The 18380-nt window shown below is 30.5% G+C and overlaps 2 protein-coding genes across 2 annotated transcripts; both read right to left on the reverse strand.

Moving 5' to 3' along the window:
• Positions 1–4540: 4540 nt before the first annotated feature.
• On the reverse strand, positions 4541–7439 carry LOC127718680 (uncharacterized). Its single transcript, XM_052224734.1, has 4 exons — positions 7397–7439; positions 6622–6720; positions 5872–6123; positions 4541–4545 (listed from the first exon to the last, which is right to left on the reverse strand). Exons 1-4 carry the CDS (start codon positions 7437–7439, stop codon positions 4541–4543), a joined length of 399 nt encoding a protein of 132 aa, XP_052080694.1.
• Positions 7440–14833: 7394 nt separating this feature from the next.
• On the reverse strand, positions 14834–16998 carry LOC127717629 (toll-like receptor 4). The gene has a single exon (XM_052223351.1). It carries the CDS (start codon positions 16994–16996, stop codon positions 14915–14917), a length of 2082 nt encoding a protein of 693 aa, XP_052079311.1. The 5' UTR covers positions 16997–16998; the 3' UTR covers positions 14834–14914.
• Positions 16999–18380: the final 1382 nt, after the last annotated feature.

The following is an 18380-nucleotide window of genomic DNA, read 5'->3' on the forward strand; positions in this document are numbered from 1 at the left end:
TCGTGCTAACTGAAACCAGCACCGTGTGACAAAAAGTGATATGATATATGCACCAATGAAATAGTAACTTAAGGACAAAGTTAACCTTAACACAGGCCAAAGATATGTAAAAAGGTAAGCATACAGTCAACAATATACATATATTTTTCGAATATACCAAGCTAAAAACTTCAAAGTCAATTAAAGTTGTGCATTATTTCTCCAGTAACAGTCAAAGATATTTCACAAATACCCAACAGCATTTTTTTCATATACGTAAGCACACTAAGATATGACTTATACAACTACTGACGAGTTTTCTGCCTTTAAAAAATTCACATGAATATATATATATATTGGTTGGGTTAAAAACAAGTTAATGAGATTTATTTTCAACCATACCCCATTTTTGATCTCGGTCCGTAGATTAACAAAAACGCTCATAAAAACAATCACTAACCAGGACAGTTGAGTACTTATAACTAATAAATGGCGATAAAAAAAACAACAAAAAAAGCAACAGAAATAAAAAAAAAAAAAAACAAATGATGGTTTCAAGCGATTTTTTTAATAATTACGGTAGCAGGTTTCTAGCAAATATTTTAATCGAGTTATATTATTTGAATATATTTACTTGCTACTTTTAATGCTTGAATTCAATCTTCAATTTAAAGTGTTCAACTATTAAACAACGAAAAAACAATCATTTCAATAGTAGTACTTGCAAATAGATAATTGCTTAACATGCTTAAAAATGTTTTAAAAAATTAACCAGTATGAATATGTGATAAGAATCTATGTATATATATATATCTTACCTTTGATAGATTTTAATAACTTTCTAGATCTTTTTGTCTCTTGTAAATGCGAATAGATTACGTAAATTGCAATATTTGTATTGTATCGATTTAAAAAGTCCTGAGATAGATTTCCTTGTTTAATTATACTGAATAAACTTTTTCTTTTCTCACGCTTTAATGTTGACTATAACATTTACAAACCATAAACATATTTTTACTACACCGAATAGAAAGAGGAAAATATTATACGAGGGCAGTCAAAGAGTCTTTGAAAACCTAACAACAGAATTGCCAATATAAAAAAACACTTTAAAAGGAAGTTAAATTCGGCTTCAATTATGACACCTGTCATGTTACGCTTGGCAAATTAAAATAAGGTAATGCTATGTTTTGGTGATGCTCCTTTTTTTGGAAAAGGGTGAAAAATTCAAATACGAAACAAAACATATTTACATTATATAGTTAACCATTATTAAAGAAAACAGAAGGTATTGTTTCAAAATCAAGGATAAATTAATAACTAAAAAAATAAAATAACAAAAAATACCGAACTGCAAAAAAATTCAAATTCAAGTGAAGAGCTTTATGACCAAAAATCATAGCCAAATTAATCTAGAGTCAATTTTGCGTGACGGAGTCGAAACCTTAATTTCATATGATGGTAATTTCTTATTTATAACGAAGAAATGCCAGCATCGAAGTACTGAAAACTGAGCTGATTATACCATCGCGGACTTATATTCAACTAGCAGTGATAAAATTAAATACAAAAAAAAAAACCAAAAACACTTTATAAAAGCGGTTTTCTGGGTTAAATTCACATATAGTTGTGACTTCAACGAACCGTGTATTTAAAAATAATGAAATTATATTTTTAAAAAAATACCATAGAAGCGTGAAGTGTGAGGAAAAATATAGTCAATTGCGAAATTTTACCTTGGTAACAAACAGAAATATGTAGTAAGACATTGTTCGAATTTTCGTTATGTTTCTGTGTGCTCTTTGATTATGTACTCTTTTCCACTCGATTTTATGGTTTTCATTAAGCTCATGAATGAAAGTTCATTGTTTAGTTGGTGTATAATATCTAATTTGAGGTAAAACCATAAGCTTGACTTTATCATAAAATGAAAAAAAAAACTTTCATATTCCTGACTTTTTTACAGACATTTTCCGAAGAACGTGGTGGATACCGCCTAGTTTTATAGCTAACTGAACCTTCAATTCGTCTGACAGTTGTTTATAGTCCTGCGAAATTGACAAAATTGTGTTAGCAACCAAAACAGATATAATTGGTTAACATGATGCACTATTGTGTGAATGTATTTTTTTATGAATGGTATCATACTTTCATTGTAAGTTATCTATTGGAAAGAATTTATGTAGCAAGTGTGGGGAAAATACCAAAATACCGTGGCATTTGACGCTAGTGTTTTAATACTTTATGAGTAAAATATAGTTCCTCTTTTATATCTCAATAAATGGATGAGAAAAAAGATACACCAAAAAGGCACAATTAAAATCAATTGACAAAATAACTTAATTTATATATATATACATATTACACAGATAATTATAAACACTAAAAAGTGCATCTACATCATATTGTATTTCAATATACCGTATTTTGGAAAAATGTTCGCTTGTGTCTAATTCATAAGCTTGCAGTATGTATTTAACGCGACATAAATCCTGAGTGAAGGTTTCATAGTCCATTTTAATGTTTAATAAATGCTGTGAAACGTAAATTATCAACACGACGTGAAATATACGGGTTTATCGATATAATTTCTTTATATCAAAATGATTTAGGTTGTATGTTAAGTTTAAAAATGTATTTTATTGACAAGAATCACGCATTACAACCAAAACGGGTTATTATAAAAAACACAAAAATAATTTTAGATCAACAATTTATACATTAAATATAGTTAATGACTTCCAGAGGAGCTTTAATTCCTACATATACACTATACTTGATGTAAATGTTGATCAGGAAATTGTTTTTGTGTATTTTATCAAAAATTTAGTAAAATTATATTAACGGCGTTTTTTGGGAGCATTTTACTCACAAACTAAACATAAGGACACGAAGACTTTATACCATTTGTGACGGCTATGTTTGCGTTAGCATATTAATAAACCATTTCCAAATAACTTTTAATACTATAATACATTTGATATGTGTTAGTTTGATAATAACAAAAACTCCTTCAACAATTGCATGCTTTATTGGAACGTAATTTATTAAATAGCAAAAAGTCAAATAACAACAATAATGAACTCCGAGTAAAATTCAAAACGGAACGTCCATAAGAAAATGAGAAAATCAAATGCTCAAAACACATCAAACGAATGGATAACAACTGTCATATTCCTGACTTGGTACATACATTTTCTTACGTTATAGTCAATTTAACTTTCCCATGTTTCCGTATCACTATAACATTATTTTCTATTTTGCTGACATATGCTTCAATTATAAGTCAAAATCACATGATGTTTTCAAAATCATTGGTGATTTTTCACGGTTCCTGTAATTTATGGTTTTTTTTTTAAGGATATATAATTTTAGCTACTCAGACTGAATTAATGAGATTACGTTAATGGATATCCGTTTCTGTTGATGTTTGTCATGAGAGAAAAAAATAATAATTTAGATATATTTATTTTCGCGTTATGTTTCGACTGAAGGTCCATCATATATATCGCTCCTCAAAAATAATTAATTATTATACAACTTAAAATTTTGTCTTTGCTGTTGTTGCTCTTTAACTTATGTATTTGGTTTGATTATGTTTTTCTCTCTCGATGTTTTCAGTTGTCTTAAACTAATCAGGTAAACTATTTATTATGAAATTTTAGAAATGTGTTACCTGTCATAAAAATGTTCATTGGATATCAGATATATATAGATTCTACCACTGCATCGAGTGTGATACGATATTTATCAATTCGAGACAGTTACATTTTTAAATTTAAAACGCGAGGCTCGCCGAGCGTTTTAAATATTTAAAATTTATCTGTTGAGAGTGGATAAATATTGTATTGCACGAGATTTGGTGGTGAAATCTGTTTCTCTAATGATTTTTGGACGATATACAGACAAAATATAATCCTTGTTTTCGAATGATCCGCAAAAAGATGTGTTCTTTCTAAGTGACGTCATCAGGCATGGTCGCCTTTTTCATGACATCAGAAAAGGAATTTCAGAGAAGAGCAAGAAAACTTGACGTCATAATTGAATTTTGATCAATGAAGAACTGAGATCAAATGAACCACACGTTGATTAAATAAAAATTATCAACGGGTCAAGAAAAGCATAAATCGGGGAAAATTAGAGAAAACATAAATATCCAATAACTTCATTTTTTAAGTAGTTTAGTTTAATCGTTAAAATATAAGTTGTCATATGTTGATGTGGCTCACAGGGCCAAGTGGTCTGTTCTGGTCACTTTGCGTCCGTCTTTGTCCGTCGTTTCTCGTCTGTTAACTTCTACAAGGCAGAAATGTTCACAATACTGAGATCTACTTTTGGTTCATTTACAGTAAAACTCTCAGACGACTTCAGTTAAGAGTTATTGCCGTAAGATGATAGAGACAAACATTTTGAAATAGCAAAAAAAAAAAAAAAAAAAAAAAACTGATCAAAAAGACAAGACTAAAAAATTAGTTACATGGCCAAACTTTGAGGACTTATTATCGGAGTAATTGACCTGTTATGACAATTTTGTTCCACTTTTTGCCAAAATCCAATATCATTAAACTATAACAGATTTATAAAAAGTAACATAAGTATGGTGATCAGCAAGACAAGAACTACAAACAAATTTGATGATCGGAACCGTCAGTAGACGCTTATTGGAGTTTATGCTCTTTAATGACGATTTTTTTTGGTGTTTTTCCTATTATCTTGAAAACCATAAACGATGGATAAACACTTGAACATTAATTCAAACTAGTTTTACAAAATCTAGTGTTTGCATCAAAACGCTTTCAAGTTTAAGTATATTTTTCAGTTTATAGAAATTAAACTAAAGCTTCCTTTATTTTCGCCCAAAAGACAACATTCCCTTGTTCATCATTTGGATACTCGATGTAAGATTGCTGTTGAACTAACTCAAGGATTACTAATGGAAGATCTTTCGGACGCAGTTGTTCATAGAAGATCAGAAAGAGAATGTTTTGACCATCTCTGGAATATATACTTTCCATTCTTGCCATATTAAATTCAAACATGCAATAGTATGAATCAAGAAATGATCGCGTTAATATGCATATTGTCCTCCTACTTTGGTGAATTTCATTCGTAATATTATGTGTAATTTCTTCTCCTGGAACGAAGTCCCGCTGATGTATACAGAGTTTCATTTTGTCATTGCATTCTAAGTTTCGTATAATTTCATTCAAAACGAAATCGGTTTCTTCATTTGCATACGAGATGAACGCATCGTATTTGTAAGTATCGCTAGATTGAATATTTTTGAAAACATTGTATTTATGTCTAGTCATATAATACAGATAACGTAGCTTCCATCGAAATCGGAACATCAATCCAGCAGCTAGACTGATACAAGCAGTAATTATCCCCATTGTTATACAAATGATTAACATAGTATACGAACTGCACTCCTTCTCAAGTTTTTAACTATTTCTTGAACATTTGTCAAATGAACTACGTCATTGTTATCCACCTGGCACATGTAGTTATTCCTGTTTATGAACATGTCCAAGTTAGCTTCCATCCATTGTAGGAAATGTAGATTTTGACATTTACACTTTAATAAACTATTTGATAGGTCAATTTTCAGCTTTGATGTTTTCGATATTTTATGTAATGTATCCATAGATTTTTGCGAAGTTATTCCACTGATGTTGTTACAAGATAGATCAAGTTTTTCTAAACTAGTAAGATGAGAAAGATCGAAAGTAAGATCAGATATTTTGTCGTTGCTAAGATTTATCTTGATTATATTTACATGTCCGTGAAATACTGTGAAAGATAAATCCTGAATAAAATTGAAAGATAGGTAAACTTCTCTTAGGTTAGTCTTACTGGAATTTGTATATTTTTTTGTAGAAAGGTACACACCTAGCGAATTATAACGTAAGTTCAATGTCAACAAGTAAGGCATTCCAAAATGGAACTTCAAAAGTCTGTTATTTGCAAAATCGCACACTTTCAATGTGGAAGGTAGCATGAAAAATTCTTCGTTACCAAAAGCTTCTACGAAATTGTTATTATCTGCATAAATTTCTTCAATTTGCGTCGTACTCAAAAGAAGAGAAAAATATTGTGGCATAAAGTTATACACATCTCGAAAAGAGTTTGTCATTTTCAAAACTTTTAACCCAAGATTGTATTTCAAATCTGTCAACAGATTTTGAAGACCTGCGGTTGATAAATTATTATTAGAAATGTCTACGTATCGCAACTTTTTTCCATTTCGCAATGTCCAACGTTCATATGCATTCGTTTTACAGTTTTTCATTTCAATATGCTCAAGAAAGGGCAGATTAAAAAATGTTGTGTTGGTTACAGAGGACAAACGACAATATCCGATTATCAACCTTCTAAGATGCGTTAATTTCCTGTATTCGTCTTGAAAATTAAACACTAAACGGTTACGTCTTGCATCTACCTTTATACCTTGTAATCGAACTAGATGAGAAATTAAAATCCCTGGTATGGTGGTATATGTATAATTTAGTGTTGCCAAATTATTCCGCGCTATATTTAAATATGTTAATGACACCAATGGCTTGAAAATATTATTTGGAATATTCAAGCTGAAATTCAAATAACTTCCTTTGAGATTTAAGATCCGAAGACTCAATAGACCTTCAAAAGTCCCTTCTTCTAGATACACAATTTGATTCCAAGATAAATCTAGTTCGGCTAAATTAATAAAATGATTGAATGTTGTTGGGGGAATGATTTCTATCTAATTAAGATCAAGTGAAAGGGTTTGTACAGTTGCTGGGAAAAGAGGGATGTTGTTACCAGTGATGTTTTTGTGAAAACAAGATATTTCAAGATTTGAAATAGAACATTTACATCGCTGGTCAAATATGCATACATTCATTGGAAGAAAATTTGATTGTAAAGTTGATACGCAACACATAAAATAGAACGAGACAGTGAATAACTTCGGTATATTCTTCATGTCCATTTTAACAGTATAGGCTCTGAAATTTAATAAAATATTTTTATTATAATTAATTGATGATTTATTTAATAAAAATCTCGAAATTTTCAATATTCATAATATAATGATCTGCTAATCCATCAAGAGCACCTGAGATAATTCCCTGTTTTTGGTTCGATTCATATTGCTCGGTCTTTAGTTATCTATGTTGTGTTTTGTTGACTTTTTGTTGTTTTTTCGTCGTTTTTCTATTTTTGTTAGAGCGTTGTCACATTGTCTTTGACTTTTGAGTTTGAATAACACAATAATGCATTTTCTATAGGCCAAACTGTTTGTAAACCATACAATGATACAACTTTGATTTCCGTGTACTGATTTTAAACTACATACATGTATCGGCGTTTGTTTTAACAAAAATACGTATTACATCTAAATAATGCGAGTGTTATCATTTTTTTTTTACCTTACCACGGGATTTTTCGAATTGAACATTTTCGTCCAGCATATGCATGGTATAATTGTGATAGGAGTGCATGTTAGTAACATCAACCACAATGAAATCATTATAAAATGAGTATATTGAAATGTATATTACCATTGATAGACCTCCCTCCGAACTTTTGAAAATGTAAAACAACGCGTTATCTTTTTATCTTGATTTTTAAAATGCATAGTTATGTGGGACGTGATGAATACATCCTGTATTGAATGACTTTCAAATAACCTTTGATTAATATGTCATTCCAATTTATTGAACAAACATTTTCCTGTATTCCTTTTCGCTTTCATGCGGAACAAAACAATGTACAAGGAAATTATTTTCTTTCACTGTCGAATGTTTCAAATAAAAAAGATAAGCACGTTCTTCGTGTACATTTATTGCAATTCAATTTCACATTTAAAACTTAAAACCTATTTACACAAACTAAAAAATAGTACTTAAGAGCAATTATCTTATTTTACAAAATACAGTATATATTTTTTGTTACTTAGTCGTGTAAGGAGAAATAATTAAGATAATTTAAATGTTTAAATTAATGAATGGATAATTTACCTATATTGATGCAAGAAAACGTGTGCGGTGACACCAATATACTTGTTTTTCCCCTAAAATTACAATAAAAGACTCATATTCTCATATTTGAATTTAAAATTCTATCATTTATTTTTTCTCCACAACACAAAATTATTTTTTCCGAAACACGATGTACTCAAAGTTATCAATCTGTGGGTTAAAACAAAAGGTTGGGGCCAATATTTTTGTTTTTTTGTTGTTTTTGAAAATACATGTCCTTATTTGGCAGAGTAAATAAACGATTCTATCAAATACTATTATAGATTCCATCTACCTAAAATACGAGAAATAATTTTAATACACGTTTATGAAGGAAGTAACGTACGTTATATATATTCATTTTTATTTTACTTTAGATAAGCATCATTCGTGAACTAATCGTTATATCAATTAACAAAGTAATTGAAAAAAAATAAAGTTGTTAAAACAGATGGACGCTCTAAAGATCCCGTGTCTCTCACATGTATCTATAAAATAAAAAATTATACTTTTGGCTAAATTTCATCTTTGAAGGACATCAAAAAGCAAAAAGAGTTAACTGGCAATTTTAATTATGTTTATGTCTCATTAGATCTTATCCTGCTGATCATTATTCCTCTTTAAAGTTTCTATCTATTTCTTTACGTTTTCAAAAAATAAAATAAAATAGGACAACACAATTTTTTTTAATAATACAATCATTAATGTGCAACAAATCTAATACGAGTCAATTGGTGATTTTTGTCGTTTTGGCTTTTTTGTAGATCTTGCGTGCTAATAATTTTTGCTATTTAAAGTATTAAGCTATATATTATAGGTTTCAAGATAATAAGCAAACATGCTGAATATTGGGAAGAATTGTCTTTAAAGGGCAATAGGTTTAATATGGAGTTGACTGTCAATTTTGGTAATGCTGATTTATTTGTCTTGCTGATACATTTTGCTATCTAAAGTTTTAATTCACCTTCGGGCCAGGTGAGCCAAAAAAGAGTTCCAGTATGAAAATTAGTATATGAAGTATGATTACGAATATGATAAAAATATCATATAGACAACATACAACATTCAGCAATGAGGAAAGTCTAAACCGTAACATATAATGCCCAATTATGATAAAATGAGAAAAAGACTAAAAAGAGAAAATCTACGAAGTGATTAATATCCAGTAAAAAAGATAGGCGAAAGATACCAAAGTGATATTTAAATTCATAAGTCAGAAACGAACACACAATGTCATGGCGAAAATAAATGACTAAAAGACAAACATTATAAAAAAACACAACAAAGATAACAAAAGACTGAACAACACACATCCCACCTAAAATTAAGGTTGATACCCGGTGCTAATGAAGGGTAAGGGTATCATGGTCCACATGTGGCATCTGTCATGCTGTTCATATAAGTACAAACTCTGTGATAAGTCTTATTCGGTGAGTCACATTCGAAGAACATATCCGTCATCATCTGTGAAACAGATATTCCATAGAAGTCAACCAACTCGTTATGGTTTAATAAAATTATTTTAAACAGCAGCCCTCTATCAAGGAAATCATGACAGGAAATGCAAACTCTGGATTACCATATCAATTTTGCTATATAAGTCCATATACAGGGGCTGCGGGAATGTTACTAAAATAGCAATTGGGAAGCTGAAATTATTTCTTTTGTCGTAAAGTTTGGTTTTAAACTGACTGTCATTGTCAATTTCTAGATGTAAGTCAAGATATTAGACAGACTTAACTGTATATGTTGTATTCTTTATTTCATGTCGAATAATTCAGTAATTTTCATTTTTATGATTATATAAATATTAAGGAATTAAGCATATATAATGCAGGTATTGTGTCAGCTAGTGCATTGTTGCCAACAATACCTTTGCATGTGAGATTTAAAACATTTCATGGGTTCCACTTAGGTTTATAGCATGGTGTGAATTATAGCATATAAGTGTTAATTGAAAGCGCCTGTTGATCTCCCCTTTGGTTAGTGATTTTGTTTTTTCTCAATTGTCTTCAATGCAATTTCCTAGATATTTTGTGTATTTATATAATTATCATAATAATTGGAAAAAAAGGATATGGGGTATCCAACCATGAAACACTGAAAAAAAAAACAACACACACAAACACACAAAATAACATACCGGAAAAAAGTACATAATTATGTAAAACAAAATAGTTCCTACGCATAGGTGTAAATTTCAAACTATGTAGAATATATTTTAGATAGTAGGGTATAAAGTGATAGATGAAGGACTGGTGATTCTTGTAGAACACATATTGACTGATAATTTTAAACAATACAAACATGTATGAATGGATTCTAAAATTGAGGGCATATATTGCCTGTTTCTCAAAGCACCTGGTTTGATTTATCAAATGTACTGGTAACCAGTACGGTCTAAATTTTTGTACAAGAATATTGTCCGTAAAAAAGTATTTTTCTTCTGAAGACTCAATATTTCTTTGTAGATTACATGAAATGGATAAATTTAGCACCCTTGCAAGATCCAATTAAACCAAAATACTTCCTCATACATTACTGTATTAATTTATTCAGAGTCAACATTATCAAATAAAACCAAACAGTTTTGTTTTACAAACGTATGAAATTCTACTAGTTCAGAACATAATAAAATAATTGTTTTTTTTTAACTTTTTTTCCACACGCATTACATACATTGTAATTAATATGTTTCACAATCATCAGTTTACAATTAGTAACAAGAGGCTCTCAAGAGCCTGAATCGCTCACCTGTAATTTTGTGCTTAAATTTTTCATCAATGATTATTTTTGCTTTTCAATATATATTAATGAGTGGCTAAAAAATGCCATTTAAATGTTCTTTGTATCTGTCATATTTTCTTCAAAAGCAAATAAATGCATTTTACCCCTATGTTTCATTTTAGCCATAGTGTCTATGTTTCTTGACGTACAAGGAAATAAAATACACTTTATACTAGATACTCTGAAACTCATCCAGCCCAAATATGGCTGAAATTGATTCAGCAGTTTCAAAGGAGAAGATTTTTTATAGTAAGCTAAGTAGATGAACAAATATTGAAAAATTGTCTTTCAAGGATAACAACTCCTGAAAGGGTCAATTGACAATTTTGGTCATATAAAACTTATTTGTATATCTTACTTTGCTGAACATTTTTGCTGTCTACAGTTTATCTTTATCTATAATAATATTCAAGATAATAACCGAAAACTGCAAAATTTCCTTAAAATCACAATACAGGGACAATAACCTAAAAATCAGATACCCGATTTGGCTGATAATTTCTGGGCAGGTAGACCATGACCTAATGAATACTTTGAAGTTTTGTCTGATTTGCTCTAAATGCTTTAATTTTTTAGATATAAGTCAAAAACTGCATTTTACCTAATGTTTTATTAAAGCCATGGCGGCCATGTTTTCTGAGGAAACTAAAAATAAAACACAAACTTTATTTTAGATAACCTAAGAATCATTCATATTAAGTTTGGTTTAATTTGGTTCAGGTAGTTGCAGGTGAGAAGATTTTTTTAAAGTTAGAAAACATGATAAACAAATTGTGTAAAATGTCCTTAAAGGACAACCACTCCTTAAGGGGTCAATTGACAATTTGGTCATGTTAACTTTTTAGTAGATCTTATTTTACTGAACATTTTTGCCGTTTACAGTTTATCTTTATCTTCAATTATGTTCAAGAAAATAACCGAAAACTGCAAAATTTCCTTGAAATTACCACTTTAGTGGCAGCAACCCAACAATTGGTTGTTCTGTTCGTCAAAAAATTTCAGGGCTGATAGAACTTGACCTATTGCACATTTTTATCCCGTTGCAGATTTGCTCTAAGTAGTATAGTTTTTGAGATATAAGCCAAAAATCGATTTGATCCCTATGTTCTATTTTTAGCCATGCAGGCCATGTTTGTTGAATCAAACTTCGGATACAATTTATAGACTAGATACCCTCAGGAACATTCAGTTAAAGTTTGAAGGTATTTGGCCCAGTGGTTTCAGAGGAGAAGATTCTTGAAATAGTTTACGCCGACGACGACGACGACAGACGACGATGACGATGACGATGACGACGACGACGACATACGACGGACGACGACGGAGGCCAAGTAATCGTATAAGCTCACGGTGAGCTAAAAATACAACGATGTGCCATTTTGAATTAACATCCATTAATATATACTGACGGATTTTAAAAACGCAAGACACACTTTATTGATTTTTTTAACCAAAATATGATTGATCCTCAAATAACTACTATCCATGCTTACCATACTTCTTCTGTTTTGTAAAATTCAATATTTGACTTGCCTGATGTTATTGAACATACCGGATTTTTGAAGTCGCACGAATTTCTTAAAGCGAAATCTGAGACCAATAAACGATTTTTAAAGATTTTTCTTCATGAAACAATTCTTTCAATGCATACCCACACTTAATCAGTTACAAAATGTTACATCTCCATATTGCCGAGTCTGAGCAACGAATCAATAGAAGTCGAATAAGCAAAGTCATTTGCGAGACATGTTTACGGCCGCAACGTCAACTGTTAGTCAAATCGCCGAATGCAATGGCAGACAAATTCATTCCATAAATGTTTCCCATAAACTGAAATGTATGTTAATTCATTTGTTTAACAAAAAATGAATAGATGAAAATGAGAATTAAAAAGAATAATCAAGTGTTGCGTTTCTAAAGTCGGTCAGTATAGATGGTTTCCATTTAAACTTGGCATTGTTCCACATTTTACAAAGTTCATGATCTTCAATCTCAAACACTTCCGCCCACTTTTCGTAGTAAACAGGATACTAACAAAGTTTACTAGAAAGTAATCAACATGATTCTATTTACACATTATCAGTTGGATAGAGAGTTGTCTCATTGGCACTCATACCACATCTTCTTATTTCTATGAATAATTCTACAAATTCAAGTTTGCAAAAAATATTTAAGTAAAACTGGATTGTTTGAAATAATTTGTTGTAATAATTCCTACAAATCATATTGAGAAGGTTATTTAATTCATTACTTTTACCATTTTCCAAAGTGCAGTCTGAAAATGTAGAGTAAGAAAGAGATAAAAACCGATTGTGTGAAATGTTATGAACATAATATATAACCATTGAAAATTAAGAAGGGCTTTGCTTTGCCAATGGTTTGCATGTGTAAAATTGATAACATTTTTTTATATTTTCGTAAAAGTTTTACGTGAGAAAACACTGAATCTGAAATTTTGGGTATGATATTAACGGGAATCCTAAACCCTGATAAGACCACGACTACACATGAGCTTATTTTATTACTCATCTTTTTGGTAGGCTTCGTATTATTTGGTTTTTAATTTTCTATGTTGTCTTTTGCAGACTGATGTTAGTGATCATTCGTTTTTCCTTTGGCGTTACCAGTTTGTTTTCGAGGAATGAGTTTGAATAGTGTTTTGATATCTTCCGCCTATCTTAAATAAATTCACTGAAAATAAAATCATCAAAATGCTTGATTTTTTGATGTAGAACATATTTGGTGAGGTTGGTGGATTGATATTTAAAAAGACAATCGGTATTTCAGTAGGTACTTATCAGGCACCCCTACTGGTTGACCTTTTGCTGTATTAATTTGAAGCACTATACACACTGAATTTGATCAAAAATGAAAAGAAAAGGCATCTTGCAGATACTGTATCGTATATTGATGATATCCCGTCACTCAATAACCATCACTTAAGAGAGTGCTGACATCTTAAATATCCAAATGAACTTGAGATTAAGGATATTAGCAACCTAGAATGTCTGCTCCATATCATTTATCATTGCACTAAGCTTCATGTTATTTAAGGTAAACGACTTAGAAATTAAATCTATGACAGGTGTAATTATTTCAACTATCCAATTGTCAAATTCAATTTCTCAGAAGTTACCTGTTACCTATCCCATCGTTTACATCTCCAGATTTATACCTAATGCTCCTGCATGTTGATATCAGGCTCCCTTGTTGAAAAAAGGTTGCTCCTTTAACAAAAGCTGCTCCAAAAGAGTTATCAGGATAAACATCTAGTATCGACACTACATACGTGATGATAAAAACATAAGTATCACACGGGCGCACTTTTTTTTAATGTTTGGATGAAACGACCATAACAATGCCTAAATAACTATTTTAACTACGCTGCATAGTAGGATGACCAAAAACGTATGTCTATGCGTCCATGTTTATGTTTATCAATTAAAAAGAAAACAACATGCAAATAAATGGTTTAAAAGATCAAATTTCTATCTTTCTGTTGAATAACAGTTATATTGTTGTACATAAAGAAGTTGCTAAACACTTTTTCATTCAGTAACGTATACTAACAATTTCTCCAAATATATAGGATACCAATATAACGTTTCGTTTGTGCAAATCATTACTGCTTAATTCATTCAAACTTAATTTGGAAACAATTAAGCAAATGTCTTTGTTTTTCAAACAACTAGATACCCCATCCCAACAACAGCAATGATGTCGTAGTACTCTTTTTTATTCACAACTATCTATTGAAAGTGTCTTTCGTACCTGCACTGACTTATGTTATTATATGTTTTGTTAGATATACTATATATTCAGGGTAATATTTTGTCAAAACTAATACACTTTTTGCGTTGTGCAGTCGTTGGCCTTGCTTTTATCGACCTTAATTTGTAAATGTTTTTTTTATTCATGAAGCAAATAGTTCAAATGAAAATACAGAAAAACAATTCTTAAATATCATACAAGTAAAAGAATAATTCACTGGTGTTAAATATCATAGACATGTCTGTATCAATTAGATTATCGCCAAACTCCTGGATTTTGTTCAGATGGATTCCGATAAAATGCACATTTTAAAATGCAGTTTACTGTTGGAAAACACTTTGTCAAGCTAGAATATTCTGTTGCTATTATCTAGATTAAACTAAAGATTCCTTTATTTTCTCCCAAAAGACAACATTCCCTTGTTCTTCATTTGGGTACTCAATGTACGATTGCTTCTGAACTAACTCCAGAATGATTAACGGTAGATCTTGTGGGCGAAGTTGTTCATAGAAGACCAGAAAGAGAATATTTTGTCCATCTCTCGAATATATACTCTCCATTCTTGCCATGTTAAGTTCAAACATGCAATAGTAAGAATCTAGAAACGACTGGGTTACTATGCATATTGTTCTCCTACTTCGATGAATTCCATTTGTAATGTTTTGTGTAATTATTTGTCCTGGAAGGAAGTCCCGCTGATGAACACAGAGTTTCATGTTGTCATTGCATTCCAAATTTGGTAAAATTTCTTTCACAACGAAATCGGTTTCTTCATTTGCATACGAGATAAAGGCATCGTATTTGTAAGTATCGCTAGATTGAATACTTTTGAAAACATTATATTTATGTCTAGTCATATAATACAGATAACGTAGCTTCCATCGAAATCTGAACATTAACCCGGCAAAAAGAATTATTAAAGCTGTAATGATCCCTATTGTCACACAAATGATTAAAGTTGTATATGAACTGCACTCCTTTTCAAGTTGTTTAACAATATCATTAACATTTGTCAGATAAACTACGTCATTGTTATCAAACCGGCAGGTATATTTATGCTTGAATATGAACATATCCACATTCGCGTTCATCCATTGTAGGAAATACAGATTTTTACAGCTACAGTTTAACAAATTGTTCGACAAGTCGATTTTCAACTGTTTAGATAATTTGTGTAATGTATCCATAGAAGCTTGTGAAGATATTCCACCGATGTTGTTACGAGATAAATCAAGTTCCTTTAAACTTACTAGATCGGAGAGATTAAAAGTAACATCCGTTAATTTGTTGTGGCTAAGATTAATCTTCACTGTTTTTTCGTGTCCGTGAAAAATGGAATAAGATAAATCATAAATAACATTGTGAGATAAATCAACTTCTCTGAGTTCAGTTTTACTAGAATGGGTATATCTTTCCGATGAAAGGTATGTACCTAGCGAGTTATTTCGTAAGTTTAATATCCACAAGAAAGGCATTCCGAAATAAAACTTCAAAAGATTATTATTTGAAAAATCGCACATTTTCAATGTTATAGGTAGCTTGAAACTCTTTTCGTCTCCAAAAGCGTACACAAAACTATTATTATTTGCATAAAATACCTCAATTTTCGTTACATACAAGACAGAAGCAAAATATGATGATGAAAACCTATCTACACATAAACAGGAGTTTGTCATTTTCACTACTTTTAAATTTGCATGTAAATCCAGATCTCCCATTACTTGTGCTAGGCTTTCATCATCAAGCCGATTATGAGAAATATCTAAATACCTAAATGTTTTACGATTTGGCAATGTCCCACGGTCATAGCTTTGTATCTCACAGTATGTCAGTTCAATATAGTCAAGATGGGGAAGATAACGAAATGTTTCGTTATTCACAGAAGGCAACAAACAAAAATCTATTTTCAACCTTGTAAGACGCCTTAATGATCTATAATTACTTGAAAATCTAAATGATAATAAGAGGTGTCCTGCATCTACTTCAATACTCTGTAATTTATGTAGAGGTGTAATTAAAACGCTTGGGAAATTGTGGAATATTCTATCTGTATTGAACAACAAATTGCGCGCTACATTCAAGTGTGTTAACGACACTAAAGGTTTAAAAATATTGTGTGGTATTTTTAAACTGTAGTTCAAAGAATTTCCTTTCATAGATAATGTTGTTAGGCTGGATAGACCATTAAATGTTCCTTCTTTTATGTATGAAAGCCGATTCCAAGATAAATCCAACTCGGTAAGATTTTCTAAATGATTGAATGTTGTAGGCGGAATTATTCTCATTTGATTAGAATTCAGAAAAAGTTTATGTACTTCTTTTGGAAAATGAGGGATGTCACTGTCGGTAATATTTTTATAAGCACAATAAACTTCAGTATCCGAATTATAACATTTACATCGCTGGTCAAATATACATACGCACTCTGTAAGTAATCCCGTGATTACAATCAGCATGATGTATATGATATAAACAAAAGTAATGTATGTAACGCATATCTTCATTTTGTCAGTAAAACAGCAAAGATTCTAAAAAATATAATGAAATATTTCTATTAAATATAATTTCAAAATAAAATAATAATGATTTATTTATTTCAAGTACAAACAAACAATTACTGATACTAACTATCATACTTTTTCTTATAATGATAATCGTCCTGAATATGCATGAAATATTTGCCACTGGACGTTAAGCAACCAACAATCAATCAATCTTATAATGATAATGATAATAACGTAATTATAATCATATTAGGCCAATTAAACATAATAACTATGGATTATTAAAAAATAAAAAAAACAATTCAAAAACCTAGTATCGGAAAGCTACACCAATTTTCCCATTCGTAACATGAATAGACAGTTTATTGGTAATTACAGTATACAAAGCTTTCGTACCTATGAACAACTGGGTTTAACCCTCACATTCTGCAAGGTTCTTTTACCAGATGACGTTTGTCTTTAATAGAAAAGATAGCTTATGGGGTATCCATCAACGACTGATGCCTCAAACAAGGAGAAAAAACTATCACCTCATTTCAAGTTGTGGTTGGCCTCTAGAACTGGTATGAGCGGAATACCTAAAAAAAAAACACTTTTGATCACACTACAATTGAACAACGAATTGAAGAATAAAGCCATGGATTTATCGCAATAAAATATATCCCAAACATTTTAACTACCACGTGGCACATCGAGTTGAATTTAAGATAACCGTAAACAAATAAAGCATGTAAATGGAAGGTAATAAACCATATAAGATGTAAAATAACAAACCCAAGCCTGTGAAAAAGAACATACTGGAAAGTTGTACATATTTATAACAAAATAGTTCATACGCCTATGTGTAGGTATTTGTATGTTAGTCTGTTTATTTTTGTTGTATTTAGTGATTAGTGGTTGATTGAGTTTTTTGTACCATAAGAATAATTGTATAAGCCATCTTGCGTTAAAAAAAATATAAAAAATAAGTTTTGTTGTTGAAAACATGTATATTTGAATGGTAATGACTTATGATATAAAATCAGTCTATTTTGGTAGTTTCTCTATAATATATACTTGTTTTGTCACAAACCAAACACGCTGTCTTTTTTATTCTAATGTTTACCAATCAAACAAATATAAAAGAGGAGCGAAAGATACCAGAAGGACATTCACACTCATAGATCAAAAATAAACTGATAACGCCATGAGTAAACAAAAACAAACAATAGTACACAAGACACAACAAAGAAACTAAAGACTAAGCAACACGAACCCCACCAAAAACTGGAGTTGATCTATATAAGAATACAATGCAGGCAATTTGTTCTAGAATATACAAAAGTAGCATATTACA

This window comes from Mytilus californianus, unplaced genomic scaffold (genome assembly GCF_021869535.1).
Source record: "Mytilus californianus isolate M0D057914Y unplaced genomic scaffold, xbMytCali1.0.p SCAF_10, whole genome shotgun sequence".
NCBI classification, from domain to species: Eukaryota; Metazoa; Mollusca; class Bivalvia; order Mytilida; family Mytilidae; genus Mytilus; species Mytilus californianus.

What these genes read in the sequence shown, in the direction of transcription:
- LOC127718680 (XM_052224734.1), bottom strand. Translation starts at nt 7,439, where the DNA reads ATGCATATGCTGGACGAAAATGTTCAATTCGAAAAATCCCGTG. An exon ending in TCAATTCGAAAAATCCCGTG is followed by an intron (nt 6,721 to 7,396) that starts GTAAGGTAAAAA and finishes TTAATTAGATAG; the next exon opens with AAATCATTCCCCCAACAACA. An exon ending in AGAAGAAGGGACTTTTGAAG is followed by an intron (nt 6,124 to 6,621) that starts GTCTATTGAGTC and finishes TTGGGTTAAAAG; the next exon opens with TTTTGAAAATGACAAACTCT.
- LOC127717629 (XM_052223351.1), bottom strand. Translation starts at nt 16,996, where the DNA reads ATGCTGATTGTAATCACGGGATTACTTACAGAGTGCGTATGTATATTT.